We start from the raw sequence: 22,692 nt of genomic DNA, 5'->3' as shown, positions 1-22,692 counted from the left end.
TCGTTAGATACCTTTTAACTGAAGTATAAACTTGTTATTTTGCCATAATTTTTCCATACTGAAACTGTCAATGTGCCAAACTTATTCTTCAGTTAAAAATTATCCGACGATTGAATCAGCCCTAATTTAAATGAAACACCAGCACTTTCCAAACATCATTTATTCAATTTCAAACAATTTTAACGAATTTCTACATGATACGAATCTGGACTGTTATAAAAGTAAATTGTAATACTACTTACTACTCTAGTAGGTATTCTGTAGTCATTATATCCTCTTAATAAAATATCTGGCGAGCAGACTGTATAAACTAAGTCTATTGTTTAATGATTTGGTCCTTAAGTAAGGGGATATCTTATTTATAATGTGATTGCACAAGTCCGTATATTGCGATGACGTCAAACCCAAACACACCAACGCTTGGCGAAAAGCTCTACGAGCCACTAAAGGAATAAGTATATCTTTAACAATTAGAAAACTAACAATCACATGGCGGCCAGCCGCCTTTCGCTAAGAGTCACAATGAGGTTTCCACCTGCACCTTCTTGCGGTTACAGCTGGGAATACACTTTTAAAAATAGAATCTAAGCCGCGTGCACACGAAAACCTCTTTGTGAGTTCAGCCTCACTCGCGCGCAGGTTACCGCAATAGGCGGAGTTGTGTCACTTCGCCTTATTCTACGTCGACAGGAGACCGGGTCGAATGAAATATGTACTCTTACATAATAAAACTACACTTAAATAACAAATGCGTGCGCACATTGGTAGCGGGACATCTTAGGGTCTTTTTATAGAGGAATTTAAATGGGGATGCAGCCGGCTTTCCTCACAATTTACTTGTGTTCCAGATGTTATGTAACTAAGAAGTCGTCGTACTCGTTAGTAAGAAATGAACTGTAAACTGAAATCAAATATTAGACTGCCTTGATTCCAGTTATACATGTGAATAATTTTTAAAATTCTGAAATATGAAATTCCATCATGTGTATTTTAGTGTAGAGCTGCTAATGACTTTCAGCTCACCAGGTGACTTAACAAAGAAAGTACATTCTGTTAATTTAACTAACGAAGTCAAACAAAATGCTGAGTGTTTATCTGTAGATTAAGAATCCCGCGGCAATGTGCGCACGCGCCGGCGGCGATGCGATGAGATCACTGTTGCTGCTGAGGCGGCGCTAGTCGCGCAGCGAGCAGGAGGATGTCGCGTTTCTCCTTGGGGAACCTGAGCTCTCTTGCAGCGAGCCGGGCCGCGCGGAGTTCCCGTTCGGCGCGGGCGAGTTCGGTTCGGATGACGCCGCCGCCCGCGCCTGAGGCCGCGTCGCGTTCTCTCGCGGCCCACTCGCGAGCCATTTGCTCCCGCATGGCGTCATCGAGCGCACGCGCAGAATAGTGAGCCACCACCTCCTGCCGCGAACACTGGCGCTCGCGCATCGCCCGCAGAGAGCCGTTCCAATGCAGCAGCTGGAACACCGTCATCAGCTCTTGGAACTCGAGCATTGTCCGCCCTTTGTTCGCTTCCAGCATAAACCTGTGGATGGAAGAGTTGGTTGAGAATCTGGGAGTAGTAAGGACTTGCAGCATCTCATGATTCTCATGTATTATGAAACGATACTCAAGCATGAACCTAGAGTTAAATAAATTCCAAGCCTTTTGAGTCTAAATGTCCTAAGCATTGGTTTTAAATTCGAAAGATCAAAGATGATAAAGAAGATCCTTCTGTTCATCCGCCACGGCCTTCTCGATGAAGCGCTCGGAGATGCGCCGCGACTCGTGTTCGTTGAACACCCAGTTGTATTTGTCTTTATATCTGCCCACTGTTTACTTATTATGCTCACCTAAAGGCAGCGATGCCCGCGCTAGGATCCTGGTGGTGCGCGGCGGCATCACCAGCGAAGGATGCGCGCGCCTCCGCCACGGCCTTCTCGATGAAGTGCTCGGAGATGCGCCGCGACTCGTGTTCGTTGAACACGCTGTTCATGAGCGCGATCTTCGCAGCGCTGCGGCGCGCTTCGGCCTTCGTGGGGCAGTTCTGTGGGCAAAGATAAATTAATGTAAGGACTTATTTTGATAGATCTCGAAGTTACAAGTAAGATACCAATTTACCATCCCCCCAAAGTAACATTCATGATGATGATAATGACATTTATTTTATAGATTGTAGCGTATACAAAACTGCTGGGCTAACTAGATTTAGATTACAGTTTTATGAGTATTCTGTAATTGAATTGTTTAAAAATTCACAAAACAACCGGTCTAAAAACCGGTCAGTGAGCAAAATTGCTTCCTAATTTCGAGAAATGAAACCCATTTCAAACTCGGGCAAAGGCTTCAGTTCTCTTTCAGGTAGCAACCATATTTAGCCTCCAAATTCCGCTGCTAATTTCAGTGTAATAAATAACAAATTCTGCGACTATCCGCTCGTGGAACAAATGGTTTCATTAACTTGTTGAATTTAGTTGTGGAAATCGATATATTAATTAAGTCATGGAATCCCTTGTCAGCTGGTTTATGCAAATTACTAACTTGCGAATTTCTACAATAATGCTTAAATTAAGCGTAATATCTGATTTATTGTGAAAGTTTTCATTCTAGAAATTCTCACAGAACAATCACATGAAAATTATTTTAAAAGAACATAATATGTGCAAGATACAACAAGGTATAACGTGAACTACCAGTAATTGTTTAAGGTTCAAAAAACTTTAACTATAACTTTACAGAATTTCAATGAAAACTTTAAAGCGGTGAAAATAAGATTTGAATAGCATTAGCGTCATTCATCTGACTGAATTACCTCATAAATTAGTTTAAAGTAAAAAAATTATTGCAAAAAGCAGATTATTTTACTTCAATTACAATAATTAAATTGTACTTTGTGAGAGAATAGAAAAACATTCCAATTATGTATTCCATTGTGCGAGCTTGAAATCGAATAAAACGTACACTCGCCGTCCCAATTTGGACAGTTCATAATGATAAAATTGCATAAATCCCAAAACGCCTGATTTAATTTAGCTAACGTGGCGTACATATTCGAGATATATTTTATCCAGCTGCGAGGGACGCCGTGCGAAATGAACTCGGTTGAAAAATTCATTTTTGCAGAACAAAACTGTGTCTTTCAGTAACGGAATATAACAGAAAGCTGCACATTATTACTTACACTGTTCTCTGTTGTACCCTCTTGGGTTTTCCTTTCAGATTTTAAATAATAGTCTTTGTTTCAGTTTTACTTGCACATTCTGTGATTGAATAGAAAAAGATATAATTTTATAATTTTTCTAACTTAATACAGAGTAGATCTTAAATCATTCTCGATTTTAGCTTTGATTTTGGCAGTAGTACTCTCTTTACTTTTGTTTCATATTTTTGATGCTGATTTATGTCGCTGAATAAAATATTTCATTTTCATTATTTTTTTCAGTAATTTACAACACTTTTTTATATGAAATTTTCAGCTGGCTCCTTCTAATCGTGAAATTGAATTAATCCCAAAAAGGAACCAAAACAATTTACGAGGTGCGATAACTGGCCTTGAATGAAAGAACTCAATTTCCGGGTGAAGTCAATGTAATAAACTAACTTTTATAAATTGACTGGGAACTGGGTGAGGTGGGTAAGGCCCCTTGAAATAATTCGTTTTTTAGTACCACGCTTTATGTAATAAAATGAAACTATTTCAACTATTACACAAATTACATAACTCCAAACTAAGCAGAGGATTTGTATTTTTAAGGTAGAGCTTTCTATTTTTAAGGTAGAACTTTCTATTTCGACAATAAAATACATATTATATGCGTTTGAATAAACTCGTATACTGTAAGTAAACGTCCATACCGATCATAAATGCTCAAGCCGATCATACTTTCTAAGTCTGCCCTCAACGGGATTCGAACTTCTTACCCTGCACCGCAGCAAGGTACCAAGTGACTAACTGCCTCACCAACATTAGTTTCTGTAAAGGTTCGGCCAAACTAACGCGATCACACGCGAGCAGCCGGCGTGATGCGATGGCGACCAGACTTAAATGCATTGATCGCCCGATGGCCGGCGTGCAGCGATCTGCTCGCCGGCTGATCGCGTGTGATCGCGTTGGTTTGGCCGAACCTTAACTAGGTCAGCCTACGTTCCCTTATGCAGCATCAATACTTCAAGACGTTATGTTCCTAATGCAAGCGATATAATTCAGTTCGCTACTTGCAAACACCTACTACGAAAGACTGTTTACGTAGTGTCGGTTCCAACTGTCACCGTCACTCACGCTGGCATCTCGCTTTGTGTGAAAGGGATGGCAATATTCGAAACTTCGGAAAACGTTTTCGCCCGGTTCGCCGTTACGCCCGGACTGGACACTAACAATTTCAGCAGTGGGTACTCAAGCTCGTGATTCTGAAATCTCGACGGAAAACTTTATGGGTGAAGCTATTTTCGCTGTATTCTCCGAAATAAAATGTACTGTTGCTGGTATTCTTGTTACATAAGTAGGTATAATGCTGTTATAAGTAGGATGTAAGGTTGTTATTTTAGTACTAAGTACTAACATGAAATTAAGTACAATAAAATTAATTTATCTATCAATCTGTCATCATTCATCGTTGAACATGTAGTTGTCGACGTCGTAGCAAAGGATTTGATCAATAAACAGTAATGAAAGCTAGTCGGAGTCAACTGCTACGCTTATAGCAGCATGACATATTTGGAGCAGTAAACGGATAATACCTAGTCGAAAACTTTTCGTAGAGATCTCGACCATACCTGAAGCTTCCAAAGCACGCACCCCCAGGTAGCGAGCTGTAGCACACGTAGTCGTCGTAACACATGTGATTGTCGTAGCATATCGTAGGTAGGTGTCGTAGCACATGTTTTGAGCAGAAAATAGTATGATCGCTAGTAGGAGTCAACTCCTGATGATATGAGCGGTACATAAACGATCTCCGCCGCTATATGCCGGTCATACCTGTAGGCCTAAGATGTGCGCCGCGATAAGCGGTTATCACGCCATTTTATCGATTTTGCCCATACATTTTGATGTCGATAAAAGTTATCACGGCGCGCATCTTAGGCCTACTGGAAGCTTCCGAAGTACGCGCCGCCGGGCAACGTGACGTAGCACACATAATATGGCGGGTGCGCGGCGGGCACAGACTCGTGACGAGAGATGACGTGCGCGCCGCCGCCACCGCCGCTATATGCAGTCATACCTGGACGCTACCGAAGCACGCGCCGCCGGGCAGCGTGACGTAGCAGACGTAGGGCGGGTGCGCGGCGGGCACGGACTCGTAGATGACGAGCGCGCCGCCGCCGCTATATGTCGGTCATACCTGGAAACTTCCGAAGCACGCGCCGCCGGGCAGCGTGACGTAGCACACATATGGCGGGTGCGCGGCGGGCACGGACTCGTAGATGCCGCTATATGTCGGTCATACCTGGAAGCTTCCGAAGCACGCGCCGCCGAGCAGCGTGACGTAGCACATGTCATATGGCGAGTGAGCGGCGAGCATAGACTCGTAGATGACGAGCGCGCCGTCGCCGCCGCTATATGGCAATTATCCCACTGCGCCGCGCTCCGCCGCGGTGCGCGGGGCGACAGATTTAACCATTCCGTGCGCAAACTCGTTGTCAGTGTGTTGTGCCGCGCGTGTTTTCTGTACAAACTGAGGTACTTGCATATAATGATTAAATCTGTCGACCCGCGAGCTGCGGCGGGGCGCGGTGCAATGGGATAATCGCCTATGTCGGTCATACCTGGAAGCTACCGAAGCACGCGCCGCCGGGCAGCGTGACGTAGCACACATATGGCGGGTGCGCGGCGGGCACGGACTCGTAGATGACGCCCGCACCGCCACCGCTATATGTCGGTCATACCTGGAAGCTTCGGCGGGTGGGCGGCGGGCACGGACTCGTAGATGACGAGCGCGCCGCCGCCACCGCCGCCGCCGCCGCCGCCGCCGCAGCCGCTATATGTCGGTCATACCTGGAAGCTACCGAAGCACGCGCCGCCGGGCAGCGTGACGTAGCACACATATGGCGGGTGCGCGGCGGGCACGGACTCGTAGATGACGAGCGCGCCGCCACCGCCGCCCGCGCCGCCGCCGCGCGCTGCCTTCACTTGCCAGAACTCCTGCAGCGCTTCCACCACGTTCACGGTCGACAGCACGCCATCAGCTAAGGGACAAATGAGGGATTTAGAACTTGCATCGTAAATCACTAAAATAAGAGTTCTGTATAAACGGTTATAAACTAATGTAAATTATGCTAATGGTTAGTGCTTCAGGCGAATCTGACTCCACATTCGGGCCTCTGCTGTTACTGTACACACTATTACGTCAGGTAATTTCTTGAATTTACTAGGTTACTTAAGAATCCACAAGTTTTTTTTTTTCAAATACAAATGCTTGCATATTCAATGATCATGTAATTAGATTCAAATAACACAATTCACGTACTTTAAAACCCTACCTTATACGTACCTGTGGTTATATCGAAAGTACCAAGGTATATGTTATAATCCCAGTAAACAATAATAGAGTTTACTAGACCCAACCAATAAAAACGTGTAGAAAAGTACAAATCCCCAATAAATTTACCTTTCTGTAAATCAATAGCCATCCTTAAACGCCCCAGACGCCAATTCGTCAGACTAAATGTAGTAAAACAATGTTGTGTAACAACAAAACCTAAGCCTAACTAGTTTAACCAACAGACTAAACACTGGTAATGATTGCAAGGCAAAAACGTTCGACTGTCGGAGTGGTACCGCCTAGAATGGCGTGCCAGCTCCTCAAGCGACACACTAATTGCGGAATAGTGGAAAACTGCACTAAATCCATTAGCCCCGCGTTATAGAACAGATACAGCTGATTAATCGTCAACCATTTTCACACGGTCGTCAAGATGAGAACTTCCACAGTAAGTGCATAGAGTAGGCTCGGTGGACATTTCAGATTGTAGTCACTTCACGTTGTATCTACCACTTGCCTTGAATCCTATAAGGCAGTATAAACAGTAAATGCCTAGCCAAAAAGTTTTGTTTTTTTGACTGACTGACTGACATAGCGATCTATCAACGCACAGCCCAAACCACTGGACGGATCAGGCTGAAATTGGGCATGCAGGTGGATGTTATGACGTAGGCATCCGCTAAGAAAGGATTTTACGAAACTCCACCCCTAAGGGGGTAAAACGGGATCCACGCGTACGAAGTCGCGGCCGCTAGTTTGGAATATTTAAGCTAGTATGTAACTTGTAAATGACCGATCAAGCTTATAAGGAGCCTTTACTAGCCTTTTTTTCAGCGCTTCAAGACAACCATTTGGCAAGTGTTGAGAAGAAGCGCCGTAAACTAAACCATGATTATGATGATACCATAATTACTAGGTTATGGCAACTAAGTGAGGACGTACTGGAACTACCTCTCTTGTGCTGTGGCTTGCTTGGGTGAAATCAGATGCCATACAATGACTGAAGGATGGGAACAATAAGGGGGAAAGGTTAGTAGCACAGGTTTTCCATATTATTAAATATGTAAAGCTTTCCACGTACGGTATATTTAGAAATTGCATGTTATTTGCTGATAATTTCTTAAAAATTACCTACTCGTAGATTTGTGAGAATGGTATAATTACCTACTACAATACTTAGTATATTCTTTCATAAGCTCTCCACTATAATGGAAGAGGCTCGTAGTCTACCAGTGGACTGTAAAGCGCTGATGATGATGATGATGATATCTGTTCTTTTAACTACATTGATTTTCCATTATTAAAATCATAAAATATATTTTTTATGTTGTGAAGAACATCAATCACCTTACATTTCATGACACCTACTCCTAAATTACAAGAAAGTACAATGCTTCTTTTTAATTGTCCATTCCAGTGAAAAATGCCTCATCGTCATCTCAATGGATGTAATTTGAATTCTCCTTAGTACTAGAAGGAATGCGCTATATTACCCGATGCTTAACTTCGAGGGAAACGTTTTAGTTTCAGATTAAGGCTATTGCGTAGGAAATATCATGCTTATAATATAACTAGCTTTCCGCCCGCGGCTTCGCCCGCGTGGAATTTTGTCTGTCACAGAAAAACTTTATCGCGCGCGTACCTGATTCAAAAACCGGGATAAAAACTATTCTATGTCCTTTCCCGGGACTCAAACTATCTCTATGCCAAATTTCATCAAAATCGCTTCAGTGGTTTAGGTGTGAAAGCAAGACAGACAGACAGACAGAGTTACTTTCGCATTTATAATATTAGTATAGATAAATAGATGCTATTACACAGCAAAAATTAAGCTATTGTACACATAAACCTCAAATTTCCAATTAATAGAACAACGCCAGGTTGCACGGCTTAATTACCTATATGCACCGCACGTTCTGTGTAGTTAAAATGTTCCACCAGAGATAACGTGGCTAGCCAAATAAGTATACAGCCATTAACCTTTTCTGGACTTTCGCATTGTGAAAAACCATTGTGTTTTACAAATACTTTCCATTTTGATTTGATTGTATTACTTACCTATATAGTACTCAAATGTGACTCACTGACTGACATAGTGATCTTTCAACGCACAGCCCAAACCACTGGACGGATCGGGCTGAAATTTGGCATGCAGGTAGAAGTTATGACTTATTTTACGAAACTACACCCCTAAGGGGGTAAAACGGGATCCACGCGTACGAAGTCGCGGGCGGCCGCTAGTGTTGTATAAACTTCTAACCGGCTCTCAGGAAAAGTTGTTGTATTTGAGCAGCAAAATTAAACTATTAAACACGGAATAAAGTAAATCTAGAGTACGATAACCAGCGTTAGCCTACTATCGCGCAATAAATTACCGTTCAAGACGTAAACTAATTACCGAGTCTAGACTTTAAGCCGTTTACGCTGCATGTTAGCAACTCAGTACAAATAAGAGCTGTTTTTCAACGATTCAAAACGCTATTTCAAATGCTTAAGAAATTGTTTCGGATTAACATAACTTGAGTTAAGCAAAATTACAGACTAAGCCTTTTAAGTAAGCCGGATTATTAGAGGTTACCTATTAAAGCAAAATTTGAACACTTCGTACCGACCATTTCTCCTAATAGAGCCATAAGCGGACCCCGATTTACATTTTATACGCAATGTTTATACCCCAAATTTCCAATTAAATGGCAAAAACCGTACGCACGATACAAGATTAAGTTTCCAGGCCCAAAAGTGTTAAGTTATTTTAATTTATTGCAAATTATAGTTGATTAGCATAACTAATGGACGAACAGGGCGATTCGCCCACGGCCTGTCTTAGTTATTGAAAGCCTACACTTGTGGCCAAAGTTAATGCCCTACTGTTGAACAAAGACCTCTCTCATTAACACTATAAATCAAGCGATCAATTATAATAATGAGTCGGTTTATAATGAGCACGCTTGCAATTATGTATTTATTTACGCTCTACAAACCGCGGCATTCAATATTACTATTTTAGCAATGAATTATACGAGTATAATCGTCACACACCAGAGTAATACATTAAAATCGCAAAATAACACACAAATCATATTGATGTGTTGTCATCCGTGTCACAGAATAATAATAAGTACTTCGTCCGTGCTTCATTCGTAAAAATACTTCATGTTAACATGAAATATATTTCAGTGTATAAATGTGAATAACTGATTGAAATTATAAATGCTTTTGTACTGAAATAACGGATCAATGAGCACATAACATTGTTAGCTCATAACATATAAGGTACATTGAGATTATAAGTTAATAAAGTTGATTTTTCGACCCGCCGGTGTTAACGGTCCATTTGATGTTCGCGGAAGCTTGAAAAGGTCTTCACAGGGTACAGTCCAACCCTAATTTGGGTTCATTATAAGGTTGAATATCGCAGAACAAATGTGTGCCATGGGAACAAAAAAGTTTGTATATTTATGTGAATATTGGCCTTCTGTTAGGAACTAATGGTGCTAGGTGCTGCTGCTCTAAGATTTGGAGTTTTCGACTTTATTGTTTAACCCTAACTTATAAAATTTAAAAGAAATCATTGGTTTTGAACCAAAGTTATCTTACTAAAGTTCCGGTGGCATCAACTCTGCCACTTCCAGGTAAAAGCTTAATAAGTTTTACAACTTTTCCTCCTTATTTTTCTTTTTTGGAAATTGGTTTCCGACTATACTAACTTTAACCTTAAAGTGTTTCATAGAAAAGCCATTTGGTAAATTCAAATGTGAAACAGATAACATTTCACAAACCAATTGGGTAATGATTTAACATTTTACTTTATTAATGGTTTTTAAAAGGCGATGATAATGTAAAACGAAGTAACTCACGGGTGAAATTACCAATTTAATTTTTAAATTATTATTTATTACTTAGTTCTGAAAAGAAATTAAACTTTGATGTGGTATAAGATGTTCATTGCAAAAGTGATTATAGTTCTTGCAACTCACGAAGGCGAGTGAGCTTTTCTTGTGTGTGTACGTGTACATACATGCACATAACGTGTAATGTTTGTCAAAACTTTTGAAAAACGAACATTAGCGAGCCACCACACTCGTGAAGCTCACTCACCTTCGTGAATTGCAACAACTATAGTAATAATCTTTTAGGAGATTTTGGTATAAATGTTTGGTCTATATTCTACAAAAGCTCTTTAATAGTGTTGTACATTCAATGTGTCAAACTATAATAGCCATTTCCGGGTCAAGCCGAGCCGCATGTGATTAATGAACTCCACTTCCGCAGCTTCGATGCGTCTTGATGATTGATTGTAATTCAGTCAAATGGTTAAATGATTTACGATTATTTCTCTTTAAAAGGTTAATACATATCGGTCGCATTTAGCACGCGATTAGCTAAGACGTCGAAAGCATCATCGATCTGAAATTGGTTGTATTTTTAGCTTATATAAGTTATGAATTCCAAATCCGTTAATGAAATTTGCAATCTAACAGAGTAGTAATAACGTATTAACAGTTCATGAATATCTATCAGATTCATTAGCTCATCCATCATGCAAATTGTAGTTAGTGATTGGTCTAACATACTCGAACATAATATATTTATCTATGTATTATGAGTTCCGTTACTATTTTCGGTCAATTTGTTCATTAGAGTAGAACTATCTATTATTTATTGAACATAATATCCCAATCGGTCGCGTACTACGATTAGGTGAAACCTTAACAGCGGCTAAGTTTTTCAGTTAGGTTCACAGACACGAGTAAAGTAAGTAGGTACCTACAGTAATACAGATCCCGTTCCCAATTAAAAAATATTTATAGAAAATCCACCCAAAAAGGCCGCAGCCGCTTATCTGCTTGACGCGAAATTTAATTAACGTTTCCCTCCAAAAATATTGTTATCCATCCAGAGGATTATGGGCTTCACCTGCAATTTTGTGATTCCTAAAAGCCGTGGCACACGTGCCAGTTAATTTCGACGAACGAGAGACGTTAAAGGTCATAGCACAACTATCAACCCGGAAAGGGATCTAAACCATATCGCCTTTCGCGCTGTCAACTGCGAGGCGAGGGTATGGATACTTATGCACATTTGTGCGTTGCAGTACGGAGTTTCATACAAGGAATACCGGCCGCTCGAGGTGATACGGTTACGATCTGGCTCTCTTTCCGGCTTGATAAGTGTGCTCATCCTTAAATCGCCGAGGAGTATCGCGGCAATCAAAACTCGTTGGATTAAGATTGGCATACTGTCAAATCAGGGAAATTTCTAAAAAATTGCTTGTCGCTATTGCCAAAAGTACCTCGTCTGCCATGGCCCTAATTGGAACGTAAACAGTGGGAGTAATTTGAGGGTCCAGCCCTCGCTCGGCCCGCGGGATTGAGTGTAAATAGACGATCGCGTTTTAAATTGCAAGATACGTTTGTTTTTGTTCCGGATTTCATGGTATGTTTCAATGAATATTTCAGCCATCAATTTTTTTTCAGTTTCAGTTACCTTTGCTCTATGGTGATTATCAGAATGTACTGTATTAAGACGAAATAATTTTTCATTTATTAGGGTTCATCAGTTCCCGAATTCCAGATCAGTTCGAAGATCCAGAGCAACATCAAAAAGTAAGTTGAACTACATGAAGACAACTATATTTTATATCAACTCGACCCAAAAACGTTTTAGTCGTTACTCTATGTCACATGGCCTTCATCTTAGCATACGCGCCCCTATATTGTAATTTATAGAATTATTTATTTATTTTACCACCATTATTACGAGTCGCTTGATAAATACTTTCTTTAACAAACCAAAATCCACCTACCAAATCACGGGCAAGTGTGTCTTAAACAAAAAGAAAATGCGTTCATATAAATTCGGTTCACGCCTTAACCTCGGCAACTCCGGAGATAAATAAACAAGCTCGTATAACTTAATCCGTCAGTGGAACAGCTGACTGTTCCGGAACCCACATAACGTGATACGGCGGGAATTATTTTGGCAGCCTTGACGTATTACACCGCGACCGCAGTTTATGTACAAGTTTGTCTAGCGGCCTTTACAAAGGACGATTGAATTGTGCACAGGTATTTACCCGGCACTTGAGTTACGTTTTCAAGGGATTAGATTCAGACATTTTAGTTTTCTACCATTTTTGTTTTGGTTGTGAATCGCTGGGAATAAAAACAATAGGTGTACCAAGTCTCTACCTGCGGACCGGTGTATCAGAATTAAGACAAATAAGTTATCCCATTTACCTAGATACTGTATAAAATAAGTATGTCAAAAAGTAAAAGAAGTTTCAAGTAAGATATGGAACTGTAACGAGGACTATTTAATTCACATTGTTATAATTTGTTTTGTGTCTCAAACGTCCCAAACAATTTATTATGTATTTTCATTATGTAAGTATATTGAAATCTCTGATGGATAAAAGAATGAAAGTAAGATAATTAATCACAGCAAGACACAATTAGCAAAACAATACCATCGCAAAAAGCATACAAATAGAGTTTTAAATCTGAACTTTTCGGCACTTTCAGTGAAGTCGTGAAGTGTAAACCCCCTTTGCCACGCCATTACGCAGCCTTCGGCAGTTGCTCCCGGTGAGGTGAAATTAAGTGTCGCAGTTTTGGCGCCCTCAGCGAACTATCACGACATAAAGGGCGTGAAATGACTCATTTGTCCATAAATTATACAGAGGTTTTGTGATTAAAACGCCAAACAATAACACGGTCGTTTAATTTGCATCTCTAATTTTATATGTAATTAATACTTTGTATAGTTGTTGCGAGTGAGCTTTAGATGTGTGGTGGCTCGCTACTGTTCGTTTTTCAAAAGTTTTGATTCACATGAGATTACACTATCGTTATGTACTGAGGTTATGTGCATGTAGTACACACACACAAGTAAATCTCACTCACCTTCGTGAGTTGTAAGAATATTATAGGGTTGTATTATCGTAATAAATGAATGTGATTCTGAGCTTTGGTCTAGTCAAGTTTGAATGAAACCAAAGACGTGTTTAGCTGTATTGCATAGCACTGTGCTGTGCTATGCACTTTATGCTTTATAAATTGTTACACTCGGTGCACTTTATGCTTTCTGCGGGCTATATTGATATCTACCTGTGATCTTAAAACATATTCTTCAATTGACATGATATCCTCAACGATTTTTTGCACTTGTGCACTATTCTAGTGATCCCGTATGCGCGGTGGCCTGTTGTGACGTGACTAGGGCTGCCACCCGTACTTTATAATACAGTATTGTAACGTTATTTCAGGTAATTGTATACTCTATACTTTATGAGAACTATAAAGTACTTGAAAATACTTTATGATTTATTTTCTTTAGAATTTTGAAAAGTTTAGTCGTAAGTATTTTTTCGTTTAAAAATTTTTTTCGATCGGTGCTGAATCGATGTCGCCACTTGCCAGCGATAAAATTTACTGTTACTTTATTTTTGATACTATTGCTTTTTTTTTCTTAGATAAAATATAAAACCAATACTTATAGGCTTTTAATTTTAATACAAAAAAATGGTAACCCTACGACGTGACTCAGCCGCGCTAAAAATAAGCGACTTGCTCACACACACAGATTCATCTAAGGCAGACTAGCCAGGATTACGTATGGCAGACATGTACCCGCGTAGGTAAACTTACGATCTACTTCGACCCAACATGTCTTGCCCAGACGTAACTATGAAATGGGTTTGGTTAATTACTCTATCACGCAGCTCTGTTTTAGTAATGCAATTTGTTACGTAGGACTTAGAATACATGATCAATGTAAGTGTTGTGCCAGTTTAGTGCCTAACTTCAAGGTTTCAATATTTATTAGCATTTAAATTTTGGGTTTGTTATATGTATTATGTTTTGTTGATAATCGTAACTACTTATATCAGCTAAACTTGTAATTATATTTACCTAAAGGTAATAATTTTCTTTAATTGCCCAATAATTTTGTTTAGAAATGAAATACATTAATATTAATAATTAGGTACACACAGATTGTAAAACCCAGATAAAAAATGATAAAATGCTCTATGCCCTCGACAGCCAAATACTCGTAGTAATTATGTGAAATAATTAAAATTTATGACCCGAAATTAGAATCATAATGTTCATGGTTTCCTCCTATTTCAAAATACACGAATGCTAATATGCAAAGCTTTCTGAGATAGAATTCATTACCACTTCATTGTTAATAGAACAATAAGAACAGTAATCGATCTTCATTGTGCCTTTTAATGAGGGAAATGAGGGAAACCTTTTCCGCTATTTGGAAATTTCCCCACAAATAGGGTAAAATAACCACGGGTCCAAGCCAGCTCTGTTAATTTGCTCTAAGTTGCTTCGGCTAGTCGCCCGTAACGAGTCGATATTGCAGTGAGACCGTTCTTACATAACAACGAAGTATAGACAGCACAACAAGCTACATAATTTTTGTTGCAAAATGGCCCAAAATTACAGTGAATTATTAAGACATAATATGTTATGGTAAATGTGATAAATTAAGCCATCAAGCTACATTATAGCAACGCAAATATCACAAATTGGGCTTGACCACGTCCAATCCTACCCGTTATAAAGCCAAAATATACTGTGAGAAAAAAATAAGCATTATACCACAGAATAATAATAAGTACTACGTACAGAAGTTTTACTTCGCTAAGGTATTTAAAAAAATGTATGCTCAATGTCATTAACAATATGGTGTAATTTAGCCTGTCTCAAGAGCTATAGGGCTGACTTCGGTAAAATGATGTGACGTGAGGTGCCAAACTGCGGAAAATGGCGGAGGAAATACATGATTTAGCATGAATTATCATGAATAATATTAACTACTTATTTACCTCTCAGTGTCTTGAGGCAACTTAAAAAAGTACATTCTGTGTTTTTATTATTATTTAGGCAGTTAAATACTGCACAGTATTTAGTAGGTTCCTACACCATTTTCTTTATTTTCTTCCATCATACACAAGAATACGCGTGCGTGAGTCAATGTTCGCTCGTATGTGAGGCCTTGTCGAATAGTATCCTTTAGGTGGGCCATCGTGCGTGTTTTGTTTTCGATGTAAACTCGCGGAGATGAACAGGCCTGATTATACTGTAATTATGCTAACTTTATTATAAAACCTACATACATACATGGTGTTCCAAAAAATAGTGTCAAGCCGAAGCCCAGAAATAGAGTGCATCACCAGGACTATCCGAATCACCTTCATGAATGTTCCACGATTTTTGATAGTTATGATTGCGAGATCGAATCAGAAATGAGGAAATCCGTAAACGAACTAAAGTCGCTGACATATCCCGACGGATTAGCAAGCTGAAGTGGCAATGGGCAGGGCATATAGTACGCAGAACTAACGGCCGATGGGGCAGCAAGGTTCTGGAATGGAGGCCGCGTACCGGAAAACGCAGCGTGCGACGTCCACCTACAAGGTGGACCGACGACATCGTAAAGGTAGCAGGGAAGCGCTGGATGCAGGCCGCTACCAATCGATCAACGTGGAAAGCATTAGGGGAGGCCTATGTTCAGCAGTGGATGTCCTATGGCTGAAATGATGATGATGATGATGATGATGATGATGATTGTTTTAAATACTTATTTTTAGACCTTTAGTCTTTGGCTTGACACTATTTTTGGGACAACCTGTATATGCTCTGGATAACTTTCACGTATTGGTATTTTATTTTCAGGGAACTACAAGGTAAATGGAATGATAAACTTAAACATTAATATAGAAGCACTTTAAAGATGGCTGTTTATGAAATATAAAACTCCTCATACCCTCACATAAAAGAAATGTAATATTGAAGTGAAATTTGAAAAGTGCAAAGCATGTAGAAGAGTTCTTTGAGAGACATATTATTACACCTGAGGAAATGTAATATTTTGTTCATTTTATCTTTCAGATAGTATTAAACGTGATCCCAAATACACTGGCCAAGTAATACGAGTAATAGCAAATAGTAAGAAAGATAAAGAAGTTTCTCTTTTGGGTCCGTGGCCGAGTCCCCCAGTTTTCGACGCACCCGTGGTCGACGCCCCCGGTCAGTTAAATTCGATTTGAAGCAATTTTTAATCAAATGTACAGTCAGGCACAAAAATGTTTATAAACGAATAAATATTTATTAGGCCAGTAGAATTAAACACAAAAATGAATCTAATGAAATGAAAATAATTCCTACAAAAGTTTTTTGTTTCTTACTACTGCTGGTTTTGGGTTAAAATTTTGCTCCCAGATTGCATAAATAGCGTCAAACATGCATAGTTTAGTATAATAATTAGCTTGTGAAACTTTTTTCGTTGACTGTACTTAGTGCAAAAGCCGAAAAAAATATGATATTAAATTTATTTAAATCGGGGGCGTCTACCACGGGTGCGTCAAATACTGGGGGACTCGGCCACGGACCCTCTCTTTTTAACCGACTTCAAAAAAGAGGTATGTATGTTTGTTAGAGCTTTCTCGTGATTTTTATGCAGTTTTCAGGAAAGTTCTCTAGAAAGCTTTTTTATCATATTATTAGGAAAAAAAACAGTGTCAAAGTTAATGTGCCAAAATGGTCATCTGACATGGCTCAGAAATTCTTAAAACGTACTCGGAAATTTTTAAAACGTACCATTTAAGGTCATTTTACACTACGTGTGTCTTATTAAAAAATCAAATCTGCACACCTTAAAAAGCTTTTAAGAATAAATCACTTATATTTGATTAAGGTTCATGGTTTCAGCAATTCGTTCAAGTAAAGCCTATATTTTTCTTGCGTTATACTCTGGAGATCTCGATCGTAATAAAGAAGTGGAAATAAAGCACAGAAGAAAGCTCATCAAGCTTGACACTGAGGGACCTTACGTAGTTGTGATAAAGGCGATTTCGCAACAAAGTTGTACAACTTCATGTGCTTGAAGTGTTTGTATGAACGTCCGAGGGCGGGAACTAGTAATCCGTAAAATTGGAAAAGTTCAATCCATTTCTGCTCCCCTTTGGAGTTTCTATAACTTATAGAAATATAGATAAAAGAAATGTAAAAGAAACTATATTCTGTTCGCTTAGTTTCCTTTGAAACTATACGTTTTATAAGGATTCCGTTTAGCATGTTTAATTGTATTAAAATCGCATTTTTACGTGAGGAATCATAATACTCCATCTAAAATGTTAAATGTTAAACTTACAAGTAAGCAGTAGGTAATGCATTATAGTAAGACATTAGTAAGATGAACGTTATTTGGACTTTCAGAAACGCGTGGTCACATGAATCATCCAATTTAGTGCTGAGAGAATATAACTACCTAATACTCGTATAATAATGCAAGATAAGGTCACAGAATATTCTAATAATCTGACACCTAATCACTTGTCAGGGCAAGATGCAGACTCTCGCAAAAACTGAAATTATATTGACAAATGCTAACAAAAGGTGAAGGATATTTATTATTCATAAGAATATAAGTTTCAAAAAGCTTTTTCATGAAACTCTTCACAATAACTCGACCGCTCGACCCAATAATCTATGAACACTTTTGTACCTGACATTAAGTAAATAAAAATTGGATTTGATTTGATGTGACTAACTATGAACATTTATTTATTTATTTTGTAAGGGTTTTGAAATGAATTTTCTGACCTAAAATATTCTACTGAAACCAAAATTGATATTACACATTACTTACAATACGAGTACCTACACTTATATTATTTATAAGAATATTACACCCGTATTCACAAACGATGCTCGCTTAAGTGAAGCAGCAACGCTATGTGAAGTCGAACGCACAGAGTTGAGTAGAGCTCTGTGATTGGTTCGCGTGTGTGTCAGTCCGCCACTCAAGTATCGTCTATGAATAGGTTTTTGGGACCTTGTGCGTCCACGTGCACTGTCATGGACCTCATAGTAATATTTGTGAATTTATTACGGTTGTTAGAGTAAGTTAGTGGACAGATGAATTTTGTAATGAATCTTTAGGTTAAGTTTTGACATTTGTAATTTTATTCTTTATGACATTAGCTATAATTACTTTGTTACTTTTTTGTATTTGATAAAATAAGAAAAATTGACTGCCTGCATTGACAAAGATAATTTTGTAATACAAATTAATTTAGATTTTTGCTTTTTTTCAAATTTATTAAGAATCCGTATGCCTATATGGTAGATCATAGTGGAACTTACTAACCCCTAACAACTTTGTACCTATGATAATGACAAATTAAGGCTGAGTTGCACCACCTAACTTTTACGGTAACTATGACGATAATCGGTGCATTTTGTATGGAGTTTGACAGATTTTTGACGTTTGTCAAAGTCAAAGTAAGATGGTGCAACCCACCCAAAGAAGAACGGTCATTTGTGACGTTCTTCTTTCATTTTCATTTTCTGATATCACAGTCACCCTACAGCTGGGCTGGACACCATCGACAATGCGACACTAAAGCTTAGGTTGCAATTCGCTTTTAATTGCTCCTGCTTGCGCCCGCGCCGCTAACGGTGCGCGCCTACGCACATTCCTGCGGGTCTAGTGAAAATAGTGCCGAGAAAGTGTGCGGTTACCTAATACCTACTCGCTACTGGACTAGCTAGACTTGGTATCAGGTACTTGTAACATTATATTTTGTAGGGTTTAACTAGGCATTTAGGTAAAACATATACCTTGTTGAACACTGTTTTAAAGTGACGTTTAGTTTGGAAATGTCACTTTAAAACAGTGTTCAATTAGGTTGTAACTTTTTATTTATGGGGATAAAATGTAAAATTAATGCCATTTTTTTGTTTATTCAGCTTAATTTTTGCAAAATTTTTATTTCAGTAAAGAATAATTTGAGACTCTTTTACTTGTGTTGGTGGTCTCGTATAAGATCATAACATCTTTATTGCACCGTAGTAAAGGCTTTTATTCCTATTTAAGATCAGTTTTGGAAGTATAAATCAACCAGAAATACAATATTTAAGTGATAAACTTTCAGCAATAAAGACTTCACAATATTATGTCAGTTGCAACGACTAAAGTAGAGTCAAGCTCAGGAAAATGCAGCATTTTCACAAATAAACGCTCCTTCCATTCACCCTTAGGAAATCTAAATTATACCTAACCATGCGATGCAGAATTCAAGCTGAAAATGTTAGCTTATGAAAATTACAACTATATTAATAAGGTAAAATAAAAACATTACCACTTAGTCTCTGCGTGTTCATTTATACCAAATGCACACTCGTTTATGAATCATCGTTCAACTCCCTCATGACGACTGTAAAATCCCGTTTTGTGAGGTTAACTTTTTATTCGTTTGCATGCAAAAGAAAAAAGGTCTTGTTTATGAATAAAGATTTGAAATAAGAAGCGTGTGACACACCTATTTTCCGAACGAAACTACAAATGCTAATAGATTTGCATCGAGTCTCACGCGCACATCGAGCGCACTCTTTGCAGTCGCTTTATAGCGGTCGTAAACGGAACGTCATAAAAGCACAATTTGAATTTCCTAAAGACAGTTCAATTTTGAACATTTAATTGAGTTTTATGGCCGCCATGAGTCGTACAGCTCAATTATCTATAAAACAACCGTTGCGCGATCAAAACTTTACGTAGACAATACTGAACACAATCGTGGGTAGGGCTACGGAATCATATCTTCTTCTAGGTTTGTGTTAATAATATTTTTATATTTTACTAGAAAATAAAAAAGCGTACTAACACAATAAATTGTTAACATAGGTACTGGAAATTTAATTAGGTTTAGTGCAATTTATTTCAATACATTTTACAATGACACAGAACACACATTAAAAAGTTTAAATAAAAACACAAGTACTTGCAAAATGACTCAATTTTAACTTTTCTTTAAATATCCTAAAATATACGTTGCATACTTCCTTTAAATACTTTATACTTACCAACCAACAAATAAAATGGGTGAAATACTGTAGAGCTTTCAATTATTAATAATATACTTTTCATGGCGGTTTTTCAGATATTTTTAAAAGTGGCAACCCTATTCGTATGGGATATAACAGTACTCATTAAGGCTCTCTCTGCGAATTTACTATGGGAACGATTCGGAACCAGAGAGCAGAACTTTCGGCTCGTTTGTTGTTTTATTTGAAGACACCATTTACTTGTCTTTCTCAATATAGAGGCAATATAAACTTTAGAAAAACTTAAACACTGCTCCATAATAAGTTTTGCTATATTTTAACATTTAGCGTCTACATTCAAAGTTAATGTAAATAAATAAAAAATAATTTAGTGAGCTTTTAAAGTAAAAAAAAATATTACGTAGATTTAACAAAACAGTATGTGATTTTATTACTACGTTTATTTATTCTCTTTTTAATGTCAAAAACATACTTTATAGGGTACAGTAAAGTAAAAACCAAATATCAACAAGCCAAACGTAATCACAGCCTAAAAAAGAGCGAGAAGAATCAGCTGATCCGCTAATGGCAGCGTCTAACATGTGTCAGCGCTTTGATCCCAATTTCACTACAGGCCGGCGATCAATCATCCCGATGACTCAACTAACCGGCACTGCCACAAAGCCGCCAACGTTTCAATCCAAATTCGCATAAACATCGATTCGGTACACTCTACCCAACCATCGATACTTCCAAATCTTTAATTGCACGATCTCTAACTCCAAAATGTTTTTGCGAGATACTCCAACCAATTTGCCTGCCATTAAGCGGTTTATCGCCATAAAAGTTTAATTAAAACTACCTAACTTTCCTAACAACTTTTCACATAAAGATCATTTTGAGCGGACTCTCCGCGGACAAAGCAGAAACTGTTCCATTGTTTCAATTTAAATCACAAATATTTGAGTAGGAGTTGAACGATGCAATGAACTTATCGACAAAGGCAGAACTCGGTGTTTATGTCTGGGAATGGATATGAAAGCTCGTTTTAATAATGTGCAATTACATCCAGACAGAGACCCGAGTTTCCATCGGAAGCGGCAGAGACAAAGGGCAATGCATCGCGGTTGCAAATGTCAGCTGACCTCGGTAAACGTCGTCGTAGAGAGGAGCTAGCGCGGCGTCGGGCGCGCCCCAGCGGGACGGCTCGGGATACACCATGGCGCGCGCGGGCGCACGGAGCGTGCGTGTGCGCCGGCCGCTGCGCGCGAACTACTGCGCCGCGCCGCACCCCGCCCCGCCTCGCCCCGCGGCACAGACTACCGATAACAGCTCTTTGGACAACAGACTCGAAACTCCAAGCGCTGCGCGTAACGAGCAAAAAGCTCCGCGATTTGCAGTTTTTGCGATTTCAGTAGCTTAATTCGGCTCTCGATCGAGAAGCCGATGTTTCAGGTAAGCAAAAATGTAGAACCGAGCCCCGCGGCACAGACTACCGACAACAGACTCTCAAGACTCCAAGCGCTGCGCGTAACGAGCAAAAAGCTCCGCAATTGTTCGGAGTTGACGCGCGGCCCAATTAATTCGGAAATTGCAGTTTTTGCGATTTCAGTAGCTTAATTCGGGTCTTGATGAAGCCGATGTTTCAGGTAAGCAAAATGTAGAACCGAGCCCCGCGGCACAGACTACCGACAACAGCTCTTTGGACAACAGACTCGAAACTCCAAGCGCTGCGCGTAACGAGCAAAAACCTCCGCGATCGTTCGGAGTTGACGCGCGGCCCAATTAATTCGGAAATTGCAGTTTTTGCGATTTCAGTAGCTTAATTCGGCTCTCTTGATGAAGCCGAAGTTTCAGGTAAGCAAAAATGTAGAACCGACCCCCGCTGCACAGACTACCGACAACAGCTCTTTGGACAACAGACTCTCAAGCTCAAGCGGTGCGCGTAACGAGCAAAAAGCTCCGCGATTGTTCGGAGTTGTCGCGCGGCCCAATTAATTCGGCAATTGCAGTTTTTGCGATTTCAGTAGCTTAATTCGGCTCTCTTGATCAAGAATCCGATGTTTCAGGAAAGCAAAAATCTAGAACCGAGCCCCGCGGCACAGTCTACCGACAACAGCTCTTTGGACAACAGACTCCCAAGCTCTGCGCTTAACGAGCAAAAAGCTCCGCGATTGTTCGGTGTTGACGCGCGTCCCAATTAATTCGGAAATTGCAGTTTTTGCGGTTTCAGTAGCTTAATTCGGCTCTCTTGATAAAGAAGCTGATGTTTCAGGAAAGAAGAAATGTAGAACCGAATGATGTTTGTTCTTCAAGTTCTTATAAGCTAAACAGTACTGTAAGTTTGAAAATTGTTCATCCGTTCTATTTAATAATAATTTTATTAA

General features: G+C 39.3%; 1 protein-coding gene across 1 annotated transcript; it reads right to left on the bottom strand.

Moving 5' to 3' along the window:
• Positions 1-145: 145 nt before the first annotated feature.
• On the bottom strand, positions 146-21,558 carry LOC135074020 (protein limb expression 1 homolog). Its single transcript, XM_063968328.1, has 4 exons — positions 21,451-21,558; positions 5,975-6,165; positions 1,836-2,029; positions 146-1,528 (listed from the first exon to the last, which is right to left on the bottom strand). Exons 1-4 carry the CDS (start codon positions 21,524-21,526, stop codon positions 1,153-1,155), a joined length of 837 nt encoding a protein of 278 aa, XP_063824398.1. The 5' UTR covers positions 21,527-21,558; the 3' UTR covers positions 146-1,152.
• Between the last annotated feature and the right edge of the window lie 1,134 nt (positions 21,559-22,692).

Source organism: Ostrinia nubilalis, chromosome 1, assembly GCF_963855985.1.
Source record: "Ostrinia nubilalis chromosome 1, ilOstNubi1.1, whole genome shotgun sequence".
Classification (NCBI taxonomy): Eukaryota; Metazoa; Arthropoda; class Insecta; order Lepidoptera; family Crambidae; genus Ostrinia; species Ostrinia nubilalis.
The sequence above is the reverse complement of the archived record's forward strand: the minus strand, read 5'-3'. Positions and strand labels throughout refer to the sequence as shown.

What these genes read in the sequence shown, in the direction of transcription:
- LOC135074020 (XM_063968328.1), bottom strand. Translation starts at nt 21,526, where the DNA reads ATGGTGTATCCCGAGCCGTCCCGCTGGGGCGCGCCCGACGCCGCGCTA. An exon ending in CTACGACGACGTTTACCGAG is followed by an intron (nt 6,166 to 21,450) that starts GTCAGCTGACAT and finishes TTTGTCCCTTAG; the next exon opens with CTGATGGCGTGCTGTCGACC. An exon ending in GCGGGCATCGCTGCCTTTAG is followed by an intron (nt 1,529 to 1,835) that starts GTGAGCATAATA and finishes TTCCATCCACAG; the next exon opens with GTTTATGCTGGAAGCGAACA.